The 22,392-nt window shown below is 39.4% G+C and overlaps 1 protein-coding gene across 5 annotated transcripts in view; it reads right to left on the bottom strand.

The window, feature by feature from the left end:
- The window catches only part of epb41a (erythrocyte membrane protein band 4.1a), a 100,990-nt gene that overhangs the window by 19,170 nt on the left and 59,428 nt on the right, over positions 1–22,392 (bottom strand). For all 5 annotated transcript variants that reach the window (XM_042506789.1, XM_042506790.1, XM_042506791.1 and 2 more), the window contains one exon: positions 1,758–1,886. In XM_042506789.1, coding sequence (XP_042362723.1) covers positions 1,758–1,886 — 129 coding nt within the window. The remainder of the gene's footprint in view (positions 1–1,757; positions 1,887–22,392) is intronic.

The following is a 22,392-nucleotide window of genomic DNA, read 5'->3' as shown; positions in this document are numbered from 1 at the left end:
TAAAAATTTCCTGAAAAAACTGCCATTACTTCCACAGATAGCAGTGAATATACACAATTTTGTACATCAGAACGTAGGAAAACTTGTGGTGGTCGGATTAAATCACGTTTGAAAGCTGAAAACCCAACACAGCTCGCTCACGGAGCCTCCAAAGGAAGAAAGACACAAAAAATTCCCCATTTACTCCAGTACAAACTGAGATGGAAATTGGCTGCCGCAAACTTTTCTTTACACAGTGATTTGGCAAGGGGGGAGGAGAGGGGGGAGAAGAGGGGTGCAGTTGGGCCATTAATTACCATAGCAGTGGGCTCTTACACACACACACAGAGTGCCCTCCTGGTGTGTCCATGACTTTTCCAATGTAAAGTGATGCCTCGTCCACTTGTCCACTAGTAATTAATGGTTAACTGACAGCTTAGCCTGATTTCAACAAATTGGCAGAGGTCAGACAAGGGTATAAATTTTAGACTGGGTCAGTCCTCTACAGCCTCTACAGTAGTGGTCTGCAGGGGAATCTCTGAACTATTCTTATAGAAAGTTACATTCATTAAAGCAAAAAACAAATATATATAATGCTGTCAAAGTACTGCAAAAATTCAAATGAAATACTTAAACTATGAGATCGCTGAAATTTAATATAATGACATGTGGTTAGTATGCAGATATGTCTATGATTACTGTAGTTAAAAGCTAAACTGTGATGGTGAGAGGTAATATGAACGGTTTAAAAACAGCAGTCAACAACAAATAATAAACAATTAATAATCTTTGAACGCTCTGTAGCTGACTATGGGAAGCATACGCTAGTGTATTTTAGTATTTTACCATTGGTCATTGTGGTGATACTTGGGGAGCCAAATATTTTCTGAGGTGGTAAAAAGTTTGAGAACAACTGGTTCACAGTATACTTGTATACTAAATATATACAGTATATTTAGTTTGTATACTACACAATATACTGTCAACCAACCTGGCTGAAGATACTCATTCTTATGCATTCACAATGCATATGAATATGAGCAACTTGGGGCTCAGTATCTTATCCAAGGACACTTCGACATGCAGACTGGAGGAGCTGGGGTTTGAACTGCTAATGTTTTGTTTCTTTGTGATCAATTTTTGTTTTTTTATGGCAATATGCAAATTTATATCCAATGCCTTGTGTTTTGAAGTTATTTCTCATTAGTTAAGAAATAAATTAGCATTTTTAATAAGCATATAAACATCAATCTTGTGATTAGTGAACGATCGGCTCTACCTCCTGAGCCACAGCAGTAGGGAAAAGGTCAGGGTGGTGAAAGGGTGAAAGAAACACAGGACTTTTACCCAGGAGACCATTGTTTGCTTCCTGTGTGAAACTTAAAAGTCCACGCTGATTTCTTTTAACTCTATGTATTTCCTTCCCTTACAAAGTCACGTCAAGGTACAACACTTACTGATGTTACCTTTAGTATGTATACAGGGTAGTTATTTAAATGGAAACCAAGATGTTTTTCTAAATCTAACCAAGTAGTTTTAGTGCCTAAACCCAAACATGACGCCACCACATAGTGCCATGTTAAGACGGCAGGGCCATTTCATGTACAGTACTTCAGTGAATTCACACTAATGTAAATGTGTACAAGCACAGCTTTAATTAAACACAACTGCACTGCATACAAGGTAAGACTTTTGACTTTTATTTGTGTTTAATCAAGGACTGTATTTACTTTGTGAAATATTCTTTTTTTGTGAGCAATTCCCAGAATTCTCCTCACCTGTGCTGACTCATATGTGATGGTCTTGGTCTCAGTGTGAACCAAGGGGATGTCCTTGTAGGTCACACTTCCTCTCAGGGAGTTGGTGATGTCTGAGATGGTGATTGTCTGGGTCTTTAGCACAGGAGACTGGAAGGATCAGAAAGACAGTCAGCAACTAACTCTCTGATCAAGACAAAACAACTACTGGACATTAGGTTTTGTGAGAGAAGGCACTGCATAAGTACAAGTTGATAAATCTGTATTACTTAAGTTACTAATGTAATTCTTATATGAACTAAGGAACAGATAGGGCTTGCTGTGTGGAATGAACCTGAACTCATATTATTATGGAAATGTGCACGTCAGTAGCCACGCATTATCTTAAGGATTTCATTTTTGTTTTTATTTTCAGTACTCAGCAGTGTAAGGAACAGGTCTCTAACATTAAATCCAGCTGAGGTTTCACTGAGCAGGAGCAGGAGACGTCTCATGAATTTCCCTTAATTTATTACTGAATATGTAGCTCTACAGAGCTCATGTAATACCAACACATTTTCATCCCAGGTTGTCATGTATTGCTGCTTTGCATTGGACACCTACTTCTCCATATTACGCTCTAGGTATCTCTCTGTGTTTACTATTTTCGTTCTGGGGTGGCACAACTGTGATGTCAACAAAAGCACATTGTGAGATTACACTGCATGTGGTTATGTTTAGGCAACAAAAGCATATGGCAATCAATGCCAGGAAGTCAAAAATATGCACGTTTAATCATTAATGGTTAGGATTGGGGGAAGGAGGCACATGTTAAGGTGCAGAAAAAATCACACATGAAAGCCTGGGGTTTGTTGGACCCATCCACCACCCCTCCTGCTCCTACAGGTGCCCTCATGTTTCTTACATAGCGGAGTTACAGGCAGCACTTCATGGTGTTCTTGATCGATCCCCAGCTCCTCCAGTCAACATGTCGAAGTATCCCTGGGTAAGATACTGTACTCCAAATTGCTCCCAACACTGTGCCACCAGTGTGTTAATGTGTGTGTGTGTGTGTGAATGGGTGAATGCGACATGTAGTGTGAAAGCGCTTTGAGTGGTCAAAAAAACAAAAAAGCGCTATACAAGTGCAGCTCATTTACCATGTTTATTTTGTGTTGCTTCAGTCTTTTACATATGGTGCATGTTACTCTGTGACAACATTACTAAAGCAACTTGAGAGATAAAAATATATCAGAGTTATTTATGTAGTTTGCCCAAACAACAGACCGAGACAACTGGATGTGTTCCCACACTATGCAACCATCACTGAAGTCCCACTTCAGTCAAAAATATCTTTTATCTCCTTGTTTATTTGTATGTTTGAGCTACACTGTTCAGAGTGATGTCTGTGCAGAGTTTGGCACCAGAAGGCTGATTATACTTTCATCTACTGAAAAGAGAGGGGTTTTTTTCTGTGCTCACCTTATTGCTGATTAAATGTCTGTATGTATTAGATGATTTATGACATAGTTTGGATCATGGGCCACTTTGCGGTTTAAGAGTTGGAAACATGAAGCTTAATATTCAATTCTTGATTTTTCAGTGATGGAAGAGTTGTTATCCAACCTTAACGTGTCTGCAGGGGATCTTTGGGGATGTCAAAATGCCAGGAAAGCCTTTTTATTACAGATGACGATGACAGGGTATGATAGTGATTAGATACATGTGTGGCAAGATACTGACAGCACCTACATGCACAACTGCATGTCAAGAAAAACTTCATTCTGTCATGTTGACAAGGCTGTGCAACTGAAGAAGTAACTGTCTGCATGCTTCCATAGCTGGTCTTGGGAAAAAGGAAAAAGAAAAATGCATTTGTGTTTTGACACACTATACTTTTGATTCAACCATTCACAAGGCTGAAATAAAATGTTACAATTTAACTTTGTTACTTTATGACAATTTTGGGGAAAATTGTAACCTCAAAATTAACCAGGTCTGCCTGAACTCTGTGCCCTTCAATTTGCATGTTCTCCCTGTGTCTGCATGGGTTCTCTCTGGGTTCTCCGGCTTCTTCCCCCATTCCAAAGACATGCAGGTTAATTGGGGACTCTAAAATGCCCGTAGGTGTAAATGAGATTGCGACCAGTTGTCTGTCTCTATGTGTCAGCCCTGCAATAGTCTGGCGACCTGTTCAGGGTGTACCCCGCCTCTCACCCAGTGACAGCTTGGATAGGCTCCAGCCGCATGCGACCCTTACAAGGACAAGCAGTTACAGACAATGGAAGAATGAATGAATGCCTGAACTCATCAGCTTTAGTCTCGAGTCCCCCTTTCCCATCAATATGGAGCCTGTTTCATTCCAGTTTGCATACCCAATTTGTAACTGTTTGAAACATGTCGACCAAAATAACTGTTCAGAAGCTGAAAATTTGGTTCTCAGCTGGAGGCAAAAGAAATAGCAGGTGTCCCTGACCTGATGTGTGACTCGTGAAGACATCAGTAAGCCTGACATAATCTAAAGGTGGAGAAGAGAGGATTGGGAGGTCATGTGAGTGCAGCAGTCTCATTAATACGTTGAACATGCTTGCTTTTCTGAGGGAAAAAATACCTTTGCTTGTACTGTTAACTTAACTGTTAACTGGTTCCATTTAAACTTGTGGAAACACAGGGTGGTTTGCTGGTTTGCTGGTTCATGTGACAACTTCTGTGACACAGTCTTCCACAGCATTATCTTTTCAGGAGCAGGTCTACGAGTGTTTGTAGAAAATATGCCTTACAAACTGAAAAGAACAAGCATGCCACATGTGCCTGCAATTTAGTTCAGTCTGTGGTGAATAAAGTAGTTTGATCAGTTATCTCTGGTCATAGAGAGAGAACTAATGTAATGAATTGCAGATAAGTCTGCCTGTAACATAACAGTACAGCCTTGGAATGTAACTGACTTGTGATGACTATGAGTATCACTAAAAATGTCACTACACAAGTGAGCTGCATTATCATGAAGCCAATGAGCAACAAACTTATTTAACAAAGCAAACTACAGACACTGAATCACCAGCAACAATCAATCACTGAGCATGTTCAGTGGCACAATTATACAGTGAGGTGGCAGCCAGCAGAATGAAAGCATCCAAATTCTGTGAAAATACATATTAGTTCAAAGAAACTTAAAAGGAAAATTAAGTTCAACCAGCACTTATAGATGAACAAAACTATAGCACATATGGTACATAATGAATTCTACAAAAGCACAATTCATTGAGCAAAGCCATATCCAAGATTGCAACTTAGTGGAGCTGTGGTTTAATGCACCAGAAACACTGGTGTGTGACTAACTACTGTATAAACAATTGGTGCTTTTGGAAACTATGCATCACATTTTTATTTGCAAATACATTTCTTTCTCTTGTCACTTCCTAAGAGGTAGAATGAGCAGGATTTCCCAAAAAACAATATATAGACTGAATTTAATTGAATTGGATCCCCCGAGTGTTGTTGGTCCCAACATCCTGTGATGCATGACATCAGTGTGAGGCATTTAGTTTTTTTTTGTTTTTTTTTTCAATTCGATGTTATCACAAATTCTTTTGAAATGTTTACAGAGCCACTCTAGGCTCACAAAATCAATGTGTAAACCTGTGTGAACAGCTTTGTAATTATTTACCTCAAATGTTCACAATAGGTGCGAAAAATTATGTAATTCCTCCTCTTGGATTTTGTTTTCAATTTGTTTTTGTTCAGTATTATTTCACTGTGCAGTTTTGAAAATTGATGGCAAACTGTCCTCCTCTGTTTTCTTTTATGGTGTGATGGTATTTCAGCTAACACTTTAAAGCAATATGCAGCAGTTACTACCACTACTACTCCTGTATCATTACTACACTTTTCCCTGTTTTACTTTTCATAAATATTTGACATTTCCATTGGATTTCCAATGAACACATTCCTCTATACATATAAAGTTTGAAGTCATTTGACCATTCCATTTTTTAGATGTATTTAAAATGATGTGCAACTTCATTATTCAATACACATTTCAACAAAGTTCATCTGTCAATACACAGTCCTTTACAGGTTTGCTAAAAGTGTTATTATTACAACTAAATTCTTCTCAGATTTCCTCCTCTGTCATTTCACTGTACCACTTTTAAGAAGCACTCCATAAAAATCCCCCTAAAATAATGACAACAATATTTCAAATACATTGTTATACTTAACACATGATAATTCCTTCATATTTTGACTTTCATGAAACTGTGTCATTATGAGGTTTGCTGAAAAATGTATTGGATTCTTGTTAAGAACTGTTTTGCCTGTTACCATAGGGTAAGTCAATCTATTGTTTTGGAGAAGTATGAATTTAAATTCCTTCCCAGTCACTTTACAGTGTGAAACAGATCAATAAAGTAAGACACTGTCAAAAGATCTTACTGAAAAGATTTGTTCAGATGTTGAAACTGGAATTTACTTGAGCCACTCTCTCAGTTTGGGGGTCACAGCTCCAAATGCTCCTATTAGCACCAGGACCACTCTGGACCTCACCTTTCACATCTGCTCCAGCTGTTCCTTCAGCCCCTGTTAATTCTCAGTCTTTCCATGCTCTTTCCTCATCACCTGGGACTCTTCTGCTCCTTGTAACCACCACTATATCTGGCTGGTCAGCTAGCAGCTGCTTGCTGTATTTGGCAGCAGCAGACCAGGCAGGCGGTAAAGCAGTCAGTCAGGATACTAACAGTGGAGCACCTGGAGAAGCTGCAGAGTATCATAGAGTGTGTGCTGGGCCTCCTCAGCCTCCACAGGAACAAGAGCCATTGTTTGGCTGTGTTTGTAATGGCACTGGTGTGGTGAGTCCTGGTCAGGTTTTCACTGATGTGATCACACAGAGGAACCTGAAGCCACTGACTCTCTCAACCGTAGTCCCTTTGATGGTGATGGGGTGTGTCCTTCTCTCTGTCGTTTAGTATAGTTCACAATCAGCTTCTTAGTTTGGCCTATGTTGAGCTTAAGGTTGTTGTCCTGTATCAAGATGTTGAGGCACTGATCTTCTGTGTAGGCTGTCTTAGTGTTGTGTGATCAGACCTATGCCAGTTGTGTTGTTAGCAAGTTCAATGATGGACTCAGAACTGTAGGTTTCCATGCAGTTGTGCGTGCATGGTCGCCCAACTTAATTTATGTCACATGGACTGAGCTGCAAATTATTGGCAGCTCAATGAAAGCTGACAGAAGCCACAATGACTGTAACCAATCAATCAATCAATAAATCGATCAATCATAACTAACTGTATGTAGCTGTAGCATTAAAGGTAAAACAGAATACACTGCAGGGTAAGAACAGCATAGCTCTCTGGGTTTAACTTGGCAAATGATGTTTTATCTCCAAGATAAGCGCTAATGTTAAGATCTGTTGCATTCCAAATCAAATACTTTTTCTTTGTACCTGAAATTTTGCACTATAGACAGCGACGGACACATGAGCAGGAGAGTGAAAGTGCAAGGCCCAGTGTTATCAGGAAGTAGCATGTCCCAGTTGTATGGATATTCCATTCAATAGTACTTATTTTGGAAGGACAGGTGCAGTATATCCAATGAAAGTCAAAAGAAAAAACTATGCGTTCTGGTACACAGCCTGTGGCTCTGTATTGACTCTTGTGACTGATAATAGCTTTGTGAAGCATTTACCTGGATTTCCTGGATTTCTCCAAATAACCTTAGTAAGCTTCAGTCAGCTTTAAGTCTGCGCATGGACTTCCCCGTTAACCCAAGCTTCTGTTTTGGTGATGTTTTTACAACATTTTTCAGCATGACAGCATTTGCCCTTGCAGTCAATTATGACATCCCAGACATGTATTACTGCTCACCCAGACCACATCCTACTCCTAGGGCTAAAGCAGTGATGTAGCGCTAACTGTGACTGGTTAGACCAGTGCTGAATGGCCTGTGCCATTGTCCATCTTGTTTGAGTTTCTGCCTGTAGGCAGACATGGTCTGATTTTCCAAAGAGGGGTCAAGGGAGCGTATGTTAGCACTATTATAAGACAGCTGTTGGCAGGATCTCTGCAGGATTTTCCTCAGATTTGCTTTGCCCGATGCAGCCTCTGACCATAGAGTCTCGCTCATGGCAGCTACTGTGAGAGCAGCCAGTGTAAACTTGCTCAGGTCATAATAAGGACAGAATCCTAAGATTCTCTACATTATGAGAAAAGCATGTAGAAATGATCTTTACATCTAGTTATTGTTTACAAAGACACTTTCCCTCCCCTCTATTGTCTGCTCTACTGTCCTTTAACAAACTCTCTGCTCTATTTGTCTCCATGATGTGATCAGAGCAGGGGGACAGAGCAACCTGTATACAGTAGATGTACCACATGAACTAGTATCATGTGCATTTTCTACAGATCCTAAAGCCATCATCAAGGACATGCAAGGCAAGAAAGAACTTATGAATCAACTTATTTTCATTGTGACCACAAGATCACAACTCTATTATACATATTAAGATTTTATGTATTTATTGTTTTAGAATACCCAAAACAACCTTACTGTAGCTTTAAATGAATAATGGAAAAGTCACTATATGCCAAGAAAGATAAGATAAATCGATTGGCTGAATGAAAGAAAGTCCATCAGTAGACAATGAAACAACTTCAATGTCTTTTTAGTATCACAGTGAAAAGTACAGGTTTACATATTCAGAAATATTCAAAAAAATCCAACGACAATGAATCATTAGCAGATCATACAGATGTGCACACATCCACCAAAGGGCTGAGTATATTTACTGAGCATGCACAGTAATTTATGGATATACTTAGCTGAATAGCAGTGTTGTAAAAATAGGAAAGACACATTACAGCTTGTATTATGCTAGTCCCACCAAGTTTTAAAAAGGTAAACAATTTACTTTCCCAGAGTTCATTTAGATCCAGCCGTTCTTTGTCAAAATGAGCAAATGGTAAACATTTCCTGTCATTATTCAAAACGCTTTGAAAATTAACTACACAGTGGAAACAACTCTATTATGCTGATGAATCCATGATTTATGATGATGATATTTATGTTTTTTTCGTGACGTTTAGTGATACAAATAAAGTAAAGCCAACTTATTTATACAAAGCATAATGTCAGTGGACTTAAACTTACGTCCTGCATGATAACTGTACAGCTTTTTTAAAACAAAACCTGACACCAAAATAAATACATATGTACTTCTAAACCTTAAATTTTGGAAGTCATACAGCAGTGAAATGACCAGGTGTAAAAGGGAGATAAAATTAGGGTTGTCGTAATATCCACAATTCTGCAATATCATGCTATTGACAAGCCAACAGTAGGGTATGGCAAGCAATGGCCACAACCTCTATATTGATGGTTTTCAGGGGAGAGCTACATATTTACACACTATACAACTGTCAGCAGCACCACGAGACGCTGACCGTCTATTCTGTGCTGATGCGGCATGTATGCCTTCTTTTCTAGTTGCTGTGAGTTAATAAAAGGTTGAGCTTTGAATAAAATGCAGCAGCCGCTCATCACTGTCACTTCTATAAATGGAGGGACGAGACAAATCGCACTAAACCCAAACCACTGTTGAACAACAACAACAACAATACTGAACCCACAGAGCGGCGTGTCCGTTCAGCCTTCCCTTCATCCAGAGCAATGGCCAGAGCAGGTAAGTACTCTTCTTTGTGTCAACATTTTTACTTCCAAGTATTTCCTGTATCATAGCAATCAGACACAACCGCTGCTCAGCTGAAAATACAGAGTTGTTCTTCTGTGTTCTATATTTAACAATGAATCAGTATTTAATTTGTTTTAAAACAGTGCCATCTTGTCATTTAAAAGGCAACAATATGCCTAATAGTAGTCAAACAATAAAGGCTATATAAAAAGCACTAAAATAAAAAAAATGAAGAATGCTAATTACACTACTTTGCAAAAAAAACCCACAAAAAATGGCAGCAATACTGCATATCATGCTTTTAAGCCACCCTTAATGACTAGGGGTAATTTCATCACTGTGACAACCCTAAATAAAATTAAAGATGACATGCTCCACTTTGACACCACTCATCTTTGTGAACCATGCTGAGTGCATAAACATATAGTACTTCCAACATTGACAAAACTTCACCAAATTTACTGTAATGTAACCCTGTAATCAATCCAGCTGGACAAAGATTAAAATCTTTTAATGTCCGCTCTTCAGGGGGGTACTGTTTGGTGATATACACACTGGATATAAAGCTAAATATGCAACTTTTCACACTGAATAACAATTAAAATATAGCTACAATTAGCAGGTTGAGAACCTTGGTATGCCACAGCATTTGTCATGTGACATCTGAAATGCTGCTTGCCAAACTCACCAGTATGGTTGTAATTTTGGGGGAAAAAATGTATTTTTGCAAATCTGAATATTTTTGTTTTTTATACAATGTAAAAGAATCTTAAGTTCTTAAATATTAAATGTTTGATAAAAGTAGCCACAAAAGAACTCCTACTTAATGCTGAGTTATGCAAACCCTGCCAAGTAAATCTGAGACATGGGCTCATGCTGGGTAACTCTGCAGTCCACCGTTTACTTCCTGTGCCAATGTTAAAAACCAATGCATTGAGCAGAGCTTCCTTTATGAAATGAACCTAAGGGTGTAGAGTTTGGGCTGGTGGATCATTGTGTGGCACATCCAACTTTGTTGGCAGACACTGGAGTTTATATCCTGTTGTGATCCAATAATTCAAACCTTAACCATGGCTTTCTCCTAACCTTCACCAAGTTCATTTGTTACCTAACACTAACTACATTAGCATTAAAAAATCGTCACATCATATAATTGCAGGTAACAGGATTCTATGTGTGCATGGTTTGCTATATCTCTAAACAGAGCGGAGCATAAAGTTTCAGTTTATAGTCACTACTGGTGCATCATATGGACCTGGCCATGGGTTGTAGCTTCTTGCCATAGAACAGGAGAGCTTCGCTAAAGGAAGAAGTAAGAAACGAGAACAATGAGACAACAATTAAGAACTCTTATAGCTCTCTCCTTATTGCCCCCAAGTTGAATTTTAACCTATCAGATCCTATCAAGGCTGTTAACCAATCCTTTTGGTGCTGTCAGGGTTTAAAATACCTGCTTTCTCAAATATCTGGAATGTACTGAATTCATCCATTTCTATGGCAGACATAAATGCAACTATGCAACATAAATCATTTAGTAATGTGGACCAGTATGATACAGCTGCCCTTTCTGAAAATGGTTTAAAACAGAGCCAGTACACTGGTAGAGTCTCATCACATTTGTGCTTTCATGCAATAAATAGTGCCATCAAGTTCAAGTGTTGTGTTGCGCACCTGCCAGGACACAAGAGTGTGGGGCACACTAACAGGTAACTAACACTGCAGGTATCAAAGTGGAGGTAAAGTTTAAGCTTTATTATCATCCCAACACACTAAGTGATAGGCTACATAAAGATACTAACTTATTTAATCAATGAGTGTTTTAATTTACTTACAGTGATCATTGTGCGGAAGCTGAATCAAGACATGGCAGAAATAAAAAATGAGCTAGAGGTAATAATAGTGCCTGTATCACTATGCAAAACAATTATTAGCACTGACAGGTAATACAAGTAGTCTAATTATCAATCAAATTGCAGCAGCAAGTCACTCAAAAGTCTACAACAAAAATGTATCCACAGGCTAACAGGCTGACAACCACTGAGTCTACTGACTTTCACACATGAATGGATCTGCTCACTCCTGAGCGGTGCATCTGGGTTCTTTGGCAGTTCAGCATGTACAGAAAGTGTCGAGGGCCACAAGTATCTGAGAGCTGTATCAGCAACAACCAAGTTCAGTCAGGCCAGTCCAGGATGCATGTTTCTAATACTGAACCGTCTTAGCAGGAAGCTCATACAGCCCCCAGAGGTGGAAGCATGCATCAGTCAGTCAATACCTGCACTGCTTCAAACAAGCTGAGTTTGTCAGACAGATCTTAAGTCAGTTTGTTAAAGTCTGTAATACTTCTATTTTGACGATTGGCAGTTAGTTTGGTAACATATAAAAGCAGAGTGGATGTGAGAAGGGAAGAGCTATGGGGCGCCACAAAGTCCCTTCTTTATTTCACCCTCACACTTTTACACAGAACCAAACGACATCTGCATCATTTGTTCCAAAGTGTGATTATACACCACATTGCAGCATCCTGCAGTCAAAAGAGGCATGGCAGTCATGACATGTTGCCTCCAGTATGACATATAATACACGTGTTGGCAGCACTTTCTAAACAATAACAAAGTTATAGCATGTCAGTCACAATCATTTACCTTCTCTGTTACATGGCAGCTGATTTCATCCTCTGCTCGGAGGGTAAGGAACTCCAGAACCTAATTATTTTTCCAGTGTGCGGACATTTACTGCTGCTGTTCTTTTTCTCTGAATTATTCGCTAATTGCTAACAGCTGCTTATTAAATCTCCCGCGCTGTGGTCGCACACATAAAACATAATCAAAACCTCACACCTCCCCACCTATGATCACATTTTTCCAGCTTTATGTTTTACACAGACCTTGTAGTGGCGCTGTTACTACATCGTTCCCAGCTCAGAGGTGAGACCATTCTGTTTCCCCTTTCCACGATCGGATAGTACATACAGAACGGTGAGGCAGCATAACGGCATAATATTCCCGCCTTGAACAAGCAGCGTAAACGCAGCTAATGTAGGACTTTAGAGTCTGAGCATATGGCTGTTTCCTGGAGGTGGTATGTTCTAGTTTAGATTTGGTGACAGTCACACTTGCAAATAATAATTAGTTAATTTTTTGCCAGCGTGAGCATCAAAATCAAATGCCTTTTTCTAACTGGACCTGATGCAAACCAACAAACATCAGATTGTCTCAATTTCTGCCACTGAAGATGTACTTACATGCCCCGTGTGTCAGCAGGCAAGCCAAGCAATGTGTCGCTTGTTTGGAGAACGGCTTGCTCTGGCTCTATTTATGCAAAATTTTGCACACTTGTTCCACCTTGCGCTTACATGCACCATGTGTCAGCAAGCAGGGCAAAACTATTCAATCTATTTTCACTGCTCAAAGTCAAAGCATGTATAGACACTTACATACAAGATATGCAGTTTTTAATCTATGGTTACAACAGAGGTTGACTCTCTGGCATTGTCCGTTTTCATTTTCCCTCCAGTCAGCAGTTACCATGGATAGGGAAGAGACCAATTTACAAGGTTGAGAAAATTATTATTATTAACAAACACACTCACAGTTCACTCGCTCATTGTATGTTAGGAAGAGGTGTGAGGCTAGCTCTTAAAGTATCACCCTGCCGCCCCTGGGAGGCAGTGATGTCTTTTAGTCCAAACAGGCCTCCACCCCCATCTTTCGACAACTATTATGATAAAAAAAAAAAAAAAAATTAATGGTTTTACTATTTTTAGAATTTACACTTACACAGGGTGCACATGATGGCACTGTCTGCATTAGAGCCAATATATGCATAAAATAACACAAATGTAAATAAATAAATGAAATGCTTGTCCATAGTACTCCTGAGGGCTATTACACAAAACCTAGATAATGGATTAAGCCAGGATTTCCCAGGTATCCAAGCTGAATTTAGCCTTGACTCGTTTGTATCAAAGCAGAGGCATCAGTTACCATGGAGATTTATTCTGTGCAGCTAGCCAGCTACCAACCAGGCAAACAGCCAGGCTTGTTTAATCCTGGTGCCTCATTTGTTTAGTCAGCTGTCACTCTGATCAGAAATAAATATGTTTTATAATTATTCCACGGCCTCTTTATTTTTGTTCATTTTATTAGCCTGCATTAAAATAGACTTCGACTCTGTAATTCATTAAAGCAGGCCTGCTGTTATCATTTTCATTGTAAAGTTAAAGGCCACATGCACAATGAGGGAGACTTAAACCAGGGCCAAACTGTTAAAAGTCAGCAATCCTGTCCACAGCACCACCTGTCATCCTAACCATGTTACTCTCAGAAGTTCAGTGAATATTTATATATACCTTGCGATTGTTGAGATGATTAGAAATGGCTAATGAAGTTGTAAAGGTGGCTTCAATGAAGTCAGTGATGAGACGCCCGCATCCTCCATGAGCGCGGTGGAAGAGGATAAAAGCATCTGCTAAATACTCATTACTTTATTATATTATTAAATTCTACTGCTAACTTTTAAGGAAGTGTCCAGCTGATTGGTAAAAATAACAAGTATCTCCTTGTGTGGTAATAACGATGTGTCAGTGCAGGTGAAGTTTACGGAAATGAGTAACGAGTAGAAGTTTTGATCTAAAGAGACAAAGAGACTCATGGAAAAAAGACAATGTGTTTATCCACTATACTATAGTTTTTTCTTTGTTTGATTTTAATTTCCATATTTCCATTTTTAGCACATCATATGCTTTACCTGCTCATGCATTTCCACAAGAAGCTGCTGCTCACCTGCTGAAAACATTTTTTTCTCTATGTCTGCATCACGACGATCTGTGATTGACACGTGGGCTACTCATGACAGCCATGAACGTGCATTTATCCAGAATACTTACACCTAACTTGACATAGTCGCACCTTCGGATCCTGGCTTAGCAACTTTGCAATAGATTACGCCAGGTGTCACTGATAAGACTAGATCATGTCTTGCTTTTTTCCTGATATCCTGGATTTCTAAATTCTACCTTTGTGTAATAGTGCCCTGGTTCTATATGTCAGAGCCATACATCAGGGAGTTTTGAAAGGTAACAGTGAGGCCCACAAGGGTGGAACAGGTGTACCTGCATGTTGTAGTGGACTGCCTTGCTGTGGTCTTTACATTTTCCCTCTTAGGAACTCCAGAGCTTAATTTTCCCTGTACAAATGGGGGACACGTCAAGGGAAACTGTTTTATGAACCCAGAGGAGTTAACAGAAGGTTCTAAATTAACTTTATTGACAGTCCCCTGTTAACATCTGCAAACAGGTTCTGCTTTTAAGCCACTAAAAGAGTCAGCCTTTGACGCTTTCTACAATTCTACAATTTTAAGCCACTAAAAGAGTCAGCCTTTGACGCTTTCTGCAATTCTACAATTCTACAATTTCATTTAGCAGACGCTTTTATCCAAAGCGACTTTCCTGCTCAAGATGTCACAAGAGATAACAGTTTCGTGGGGTCTCTTCCAGTTCCACTTCCAGGGTGTTAAGACTTCCAAATGAACTCCTGAGGTCATTCAGACCTACAAGAACAACAGTTTGTCACCTGTCTTTGACACAAAGACTTGAGTTTAGTGTAGAGGACTGGAGACACATTCCTACCAAGAATTTGAGAAGGGCCCACAGGATTAAATGATGATCCTCATTCTGAAATTTAATCCTTTGTCTACGTCTCTCTCTCTCTGTCTCTGTCTCTCTCTCTCGCTCTCTCTTTGTTGTCTCAGTCCACACACACACTGACAAACAAACACATGTTCTCCCCTCTCATGTCCTCCTCCCCCCTGCTGAGATGACAGAGGCAGGACATGTTGTAAACTCATTCTACATTCTTTTGTTAAGACCAGCATTTAACATGACCACTTGGACAAAATTGTGAATGAAGGTAAACATAGTTCCCTAATCTTTCTCCTACGTAGCTCAAAGTTCATCTCTGTGTTTTAATGATTAAGTAGAACCAACTCCCATGTCTTTATTATTTAATTTGAGGGAGTTGGGAAAAATTATATTTTATTCCTTTTCTGTGATGGAGCCATACTGCCATCTATTGGCCTTAGTTATGTGTAATTTCGTAATTAACTTAATAGTTCTATCGTGTTTTGCATTTACTGTATAATGTTAAACGGTAATCCCATCTCTAACTAATTACTAAGTTCTTTACGGTCCATTGGATAACGTTACGTTATGTGTGATTACTTAATAAGGTCAAACCAAGGATCTTCAAAGCCGTGTGTTACATCCATTGTTGCCTTTAGTTCTCCTTGCATGTGTTTGTAATTACTGCAATAGGACCATAGTGGTGATGGAATACGTGACTTTATATGTAACGGTTCAAATTGAGTAATTCATCACAAAGCAGTTACGAGAAATAAATGTCTCCTAAATCACGTAAGGTCCTCTAAAACTAAACGCTAGATGTGCAGTCGCGCGGCGCGAAGGTTTGCTACCCTGCCTCCCATTCGCACCCCAAAATTCATAGATTAAAACTTAGTGAGCTCTCAGCTCAGTGCTTCTTTTCTACTTTCCCTTTCACCGCGGCGCTTCTCGTGTATCCTCGCCTGCATCTTTTTCTTTTCTTCAATTTTACAAGAGGAGCCGCAATAGCTCACCCGAGCTTTGCTGAACTTTAACTTTTGAAGCCATTTTCCTGTTAAATCTCTTTGATGCTTTTCTTTATACCAGTTTTTGGTCAGTGTTGGAGTATGTAACCTAAATGTCTGTAACTGAACAATGATTCCAGCTAAAGTGTGATTATAGTGCTAGGATGGGGTAAGATAGAGAACAAGTTTTATGTGACATGAGCCCTTAAGGCTCTGTCCAAGCAAGGCTAGAATTGTTATGTAACTGCAAGAATGCCAAAGTAAGAATGCTGAAATTGGCGTTAGAAGAACTGAAATGCTACTGTATTAGTCATTTAGGAGTGTCATGTGAAGGTCACCCGTATGCAGAGACAAAAAAAAGGAAGTATGTAATGTGTATGTGAGACAAGGTGTGGGTGTTTGTCTTGTGTTTGTCTCTGTGATTGTGTTTGACAGGACTTGCAGGAATGAAAAACAGCTCCTAATAAGGCGCTGTGTTATGGGGGGTACAGCAGAATGATCAGTGTTGACCAATCCAGAGAAGACCCCGCGCCCTTGAGAAGAGCCAGATAACGAGGGGATCCAATCAGAGGAAGACAACACCTCCATGCACATTTCCTCATTGTAAATAGTATAAAATACTGGATCAGGGAAAGACAGGTTGTCAGAATGCAGGCTGACTCGCTGATGTTATCAGCTAGGGAGAGGCATTTCTGATCCAGAGCTCTGTAACTGCTCATTGCTTGCTTGAGAAGATTCACTAAAAGGTTTGAATTCAAAATTCAAAATTCTGTGTGGACATTCAGTTATTTACTGTTTATTGAGTTGCTTTTAAGAATTCTGAACATAGCACTCACCCTGGGAGGGTGAGAGTTTTTCTACTTGCAGCAACCAAGAGGAAAACTCCTTCATCAGTAAAGACACTTTTGCAATTCGTTTTAAGTAAACTCAAATTAATAATTTAAAGTGACTTTGTCAAACCAACGGGACTACTTTTGATTATTTCTGCGAGTTTTAATTGAGAAGGACACTCTGTGATTCGCCTAGAAGCAACACCTGCTGCTCAAACTATCAACATCCGTTGCCTGCCCTTAACGACTTTGTTTAAAGAATTTTACCAGTTCGCCAAGGCGGACACCGAGGCCAGTTAAAGACCGCCGCACACTGACTACACCTGCCCGGCCGCCACTGCCTTTCAGCAAGTCACCTCGTCTGGAAGACGCGCAGCAGCTCTCCACTGGAGTGAAGCGACGACCTCGACCTCCCCGGAGAATTCTAATCAAGTTGGCAAAAGTAGGCAGAATAACATCTTTTAGTGATCAGAGTTGATGTGGTATAGCTAAGCTTTAATGCCAAATTTTTAAATTTTAATTTACCGTTCAGCGCGCATCCACGCTTTAGACAGTCACATATTTCTACCCACTATCATCCATAAATAACATACATCACTTAGGCTCCCTTTCATTTGTTCACTGTCCTTTATATGTCATAGTATTTCCTCTATTTACTCATCATTTTATTAGCCTAAATAAAATATTTAATTTATCACCGAGTCGTTGTCTGTGGATATTATTTCATGAGAGAAACAAAATCAATGTATACAGGATAAACAGTACAGGTTGTGAGATAGATTGACATGATGAAACGTTTTGAAACTGTCATAATTTAAAATTTAATTTTCTCCTAAATGGAGAATGGTGCCCTTTTTACTTTAACGAGTGCAAAATCCAAATTCTAACGTAGTTATTGGTAACTGCTACAATGTAAACACTGTGATTTAAAGGTAGCATTCATTACAGATGATAGAGACACCCCAGTAATGTTTAGCATAAGATAAGAGTGAGACACTACACGCCCCACAGCTTCACTATAAAGTGAGAGAGAGCCCGGTGGGTTCCCTACAGCTCGACAGCTGTGGTGACACTATGCTTGAAGCACCTCCAGTTCAAAAGTTACTTGATTCGATTAAATAACTTAAATACTTTTTCTCACAGTGAAAGATCATTAAATTTTAAGAAAAAAATCAAAGAAAAATTAAAAAGCTAAGTGGACAATCCACATGTCCTGGGTCTTTAAAAATCTACTTCATAGATACAGATACAAATGGAAAAAAAGAAGAGACTCTGGGAAAATAACAGAAAGAACGGTAGTTCCTGGTGACTTCTGTTATCAGCCTAATTCAGAGCCAACACAAGTCACAGCTAACACCTGTACCATTACCACATTGGCAGTGTATAAACAGACTGTACCAGTGCCAGACTGCCACATTTGGGTCAAAAGTCATATAAATATATATAAATTTATATATACATACATACACACACACACACACACACACACACACACACACACATATATATATATACCACCATCAGGTGTGTCGCTTTATGTTTGGCTAAACATTAAGGGCAAGACCTGTGCAGCTGTTGTGGCTGCTAAACCAGCACAAACAAGACAAAAGAAAAAAGTGTAATTCTCAAAGCATCCACAAGGGGTGAAGCGCACCCCTAACTGCACTACAAATTGAATAGCGTCTCAGTATCTCCCTGCTATTGTTCTGCCTACTGTGTTTTTGGTGCAAACACAACATTTAATGTTGACATGTGGATAATATCAATGCAAAAAAAGGGCAAACTGCGCCAAGCTGCAAAACTTAAGGCGTGATTGCACTGTAATATCATTAGCAAAATATCTTTCATGAATTGGTCCTTCTTAAGTGGCAGATAACAGTTGCACGAGTGATGCTTAATTCACGTTGCATCCTCAGTGGACAATTCATTCTTAGTGAATTCGGCCCTGACCAGGGTTTTATCAAAATTGTATGGGCACCTCTTTCTGGACTCTCCATTTTTCTGTTCCCTCCAAACAAAAGGATACTGTAACCCTAGTTCTACTTGTGGAGAGGGCACCCTCTACTCAATTCTTTTGGTATTCTTCTTAAATCACAAGCACACATTTGCCCACTGAAATTTGCATAAATGTAGCCAGCCAATCAGCTTATACCTGCCTGGACACATGTGGAGCCCACAGTGTGTAAGGCAGTACCACCAAGCAACAGGGCATCTAAGTTGAGGGCTCAACCTGTGCTAATGCAAGTAGAGATACAGTATTGTAACCTTTGTTCTACCTCACAAAGGCTCCGCCCTCTACTGGACTTTATAGGTAAAGTGAGTGGAGCCTGATGAATAAATGCCCTGTTGGACATTACATCGACTTGGCCAAACTAATTCTGACGGGCTACAGGTTAGTCATGGCAGCCTGCCTACTTCTTTAGAAAGTAAACTACTTCAGCAGAAAAGTAGGAGGCACGACCTTCTTGGATAGGGCCTTTTCAGCCACACCATTCCCAAAGCACAGGAAACAGCTGTTCAATGCAGGACCTTATTATCAACATAACAAGCCAACGCAATAACTGGGCAAAGTTGCAATTTTGCCTCCATATTCTATACATGGGTTAGAAAAGAACCAGCATCCAACTGAACAACTCTTGACCTGAAAGACATCACATTTAGTTCACATACTCTCTTAGCTGAGGTCAGTGCAAGCAGCAAACCTGTCTTGATTGATAACACCTTTAAAGAAGAGCACTCCAGAGGCGGGAATGGATCCTTCACAGCATCAATGGCATGTCTGCATCTCTGGGCTGAGTACATGACACTCCAAGACCGGGATAGATTAGCACACGACAGGGGATCTAGTCTTACCTTGTGCCAGTGTTGGGACCCTAACCACTTTGTGCTGCAACAGGGCAATGGCTGATCCTGCCTTTGCTCTTTAGATGGTCTACACAATCTGTGCAGTACAGCCATCCACAGTCTGTCCCTCTCAGGACACAGGAGACAGAGCTCCTAAGAACTGGGAGATGCTCCAGGACTGGGCCTTAGCTTAAAGGATAAAAACGCCATCAAGATGGGGTTTTTATCCATTTAGCTAAGTCTGAAGAAGAGTTTTAGATCGAAACATCACTTGTGTATATGCTTATTATTTGAACTTAAGGAAGGGAGCTACAATGTGCAGACTGATGAAGGTCCTGAAGTGGCAACTCGATCTGTGGAGAAAGCCTGGCAGAGGGCAAAATGCTGTTGCTGAAGAGAACAGGATGGTGGATAGCATTGTGGTACTGTCTTATATACTGTGGGCTCTGCACATATTCCAGTAGGCACTTTCTGATTGACCAGCTTTGCAAAGTTCATTGAACTAACATGTGCTTGTGATTGGAAGAGACACGAGAGCATGACCCAGTTCAGTAGAGTCTGAATGAGACAGCACACCATTTTCAAGACTCTACTGTAATTGTTGAACAGCAAAAATTGGCATGCCACAGATCACCAAAGTTAAGTTCTGCACAGATTTTACTACCCTTCTGTGATGAGATCCTGAGCTAGCCATAATTTCATAAAATAAATGTAATAGTCCAAAGATTTTGTTGTTATAAATACGGCTGCTCTGTACCAAAGAGAAAAGTTGCATATTGTAGCTAGGCAAACAAATAATACCTTCAGCAGTCATGCAACCAAAAAATCTGCTGTTAGGCTCCAAAAACCCTTTCAAAACCTACCCACTAATTTGTTAGAATCACAATTATTTTATTACCATTGTGCTGCACTCCCAAAATCGTCTTTAAGACAGGCTTAGTAATTACCTTAATGACAGGCTCAGAAATCACCTAAACTACAGTCAACAAAGCAAATGTTGCTCATGTCTACTGTTTTTATCCTTTTGTAGACTAAAAATATAATGACTCTGCTTTGTCGCATTTATTATTTGTTCCTCTACATGTTACTGAAAAAAAATCTAATTGCCCTGATGCATTCCTGAGTAATTTCTTTTCTCCACTAATGGATTCTTAACTTAAACTTGGCCTGATTGCCTGCTGATACTTGGTCCAACATTAACACAGGGTTAATGCATGTCAGTCACAATAGCACTCTGCTAAACTCCACACAAATTCTTAACATAGTCTAAGAGCTTTGGTCAGCTGACTGACGAGAAATGTTTCTTAACTTGCCACATAACTGAATGTTGTCCAGGGGTTTCATAACAGAAATGTCCAAAGTGAAATCTTAATGTACTATAATTTGAAATTTAACATGCAACTTACTACATTGCTGTAGTACAGCAACTGGAAATCTACTCAACAGCAGATATGCTAAGGACAAAATACATACAATGCAAGCAGTAAATGAAAGTTACTACTAACAACTCTTTCCTTTTCCTGCAGAATTGTGAAGGTTGAATTATATTATTTCAAACGACAAAACACAGAAGAAAAAAACACAAAAATGCTATTTTGCTGATTTCTTTAAGCGAGACAATGTAGCTTTTGAAATAGGAAATAGCACTTTGTTCTCTTACAAATAAAAAGAAGTCCTAAGTGCTTACTTAACTCAGGGATTCTGCTGTTACAGTCTCTCTTGCTCTGGTATGACCAGCAGCTAATGTTAGCTAAACTGAATCTTGAAAAATTCAAGGGCAGGTAACATGATTATATTTTGTGGAGTCATAGGTACAGAGTTGGTCCTGATCGGTCTCTATCTTGCTGTTTATCGGATTTGGGAAGTTTACCTTCCTGTATCCAAAGCTTGTTACCCCAGATAGTGGTTTTTTTGGTTAGTGTTACATATGTAGGCAGTGACTATGAAGTAAATTAAGTCAGCAAAGTGACTTGTAGCCTGATTAAAAGCTAAAAGCCTTTCCTCTTCAAACATAACATTAATCAAACATCTGTGTAGCTTGTCCAAGTGGGCTATGTTTTTTAGTAGTAAGCATCTAAATAGGATTATGTTGGAACAACCTTTTTTGTTTGAACTAATAGTCATCATACTGTACTGGATTGCCAGGGCAACTAGCTACACAACAGCAATGCTCTACATGGTTCATGAACTGGTTATGATGCTGACTTATTGCCTGGAATATTTAGCTCTAGTGTCAGGTTTATAGCAGAATACACAGTATTGTGAATGTAAGCATGAAGACAAATGTATTCTTGGTCAAAATAATGTTATTATTATTATTATTATTATTATTATATTATTATAAAAAGAAGTCAGCAGAGGACAATTGGACATTGTTGGGACAGCTGCCATTTTAAGCGATTGTTTTAGTTAATACTAAAAAATCTGTTTTGCATGTTGCTCTGTGGTAAAGGGCCCATTGTCTCAAAAATGATCATTCTACAAAGCTTGATAGGTTTAGCAACAGCAGCTAAGCTGGGTGGAGCTTAGCAAGGGTCAACTGCTACTTTTGGTCACAGTGGCTGTCCAGCAAAAGTTACATAGGCTCGCTTTAAAGATTATAATTTCTTATTCAGCATGGCCATTTTAGGCTGAACTGAGGTGCATGGAAGGGACAAAAGGTAATAACTGCATGTAGAACTGATAGAAGTGATGA

This window comes from Plectropomus leopardus, chromosome 18 (genome assembly GCF_008729295.1).
Source record: "Plectropomus leopardus isolate mb chromosome 18, YSFRI_Pleo_2.0, whole genome shotgun sequence".
Lineage (NCBI taxonomy): Eukaryota > Metazoa > Chordata > Actinopteri > Perciformes > Serranidae > Plectropomus > Plectropomus leopardus.
The sequence above is the reverse complement of the archived record's forward strand: the minus strand, read 5'-3'. Positions and strand labels throughout refer to the sequence as shown.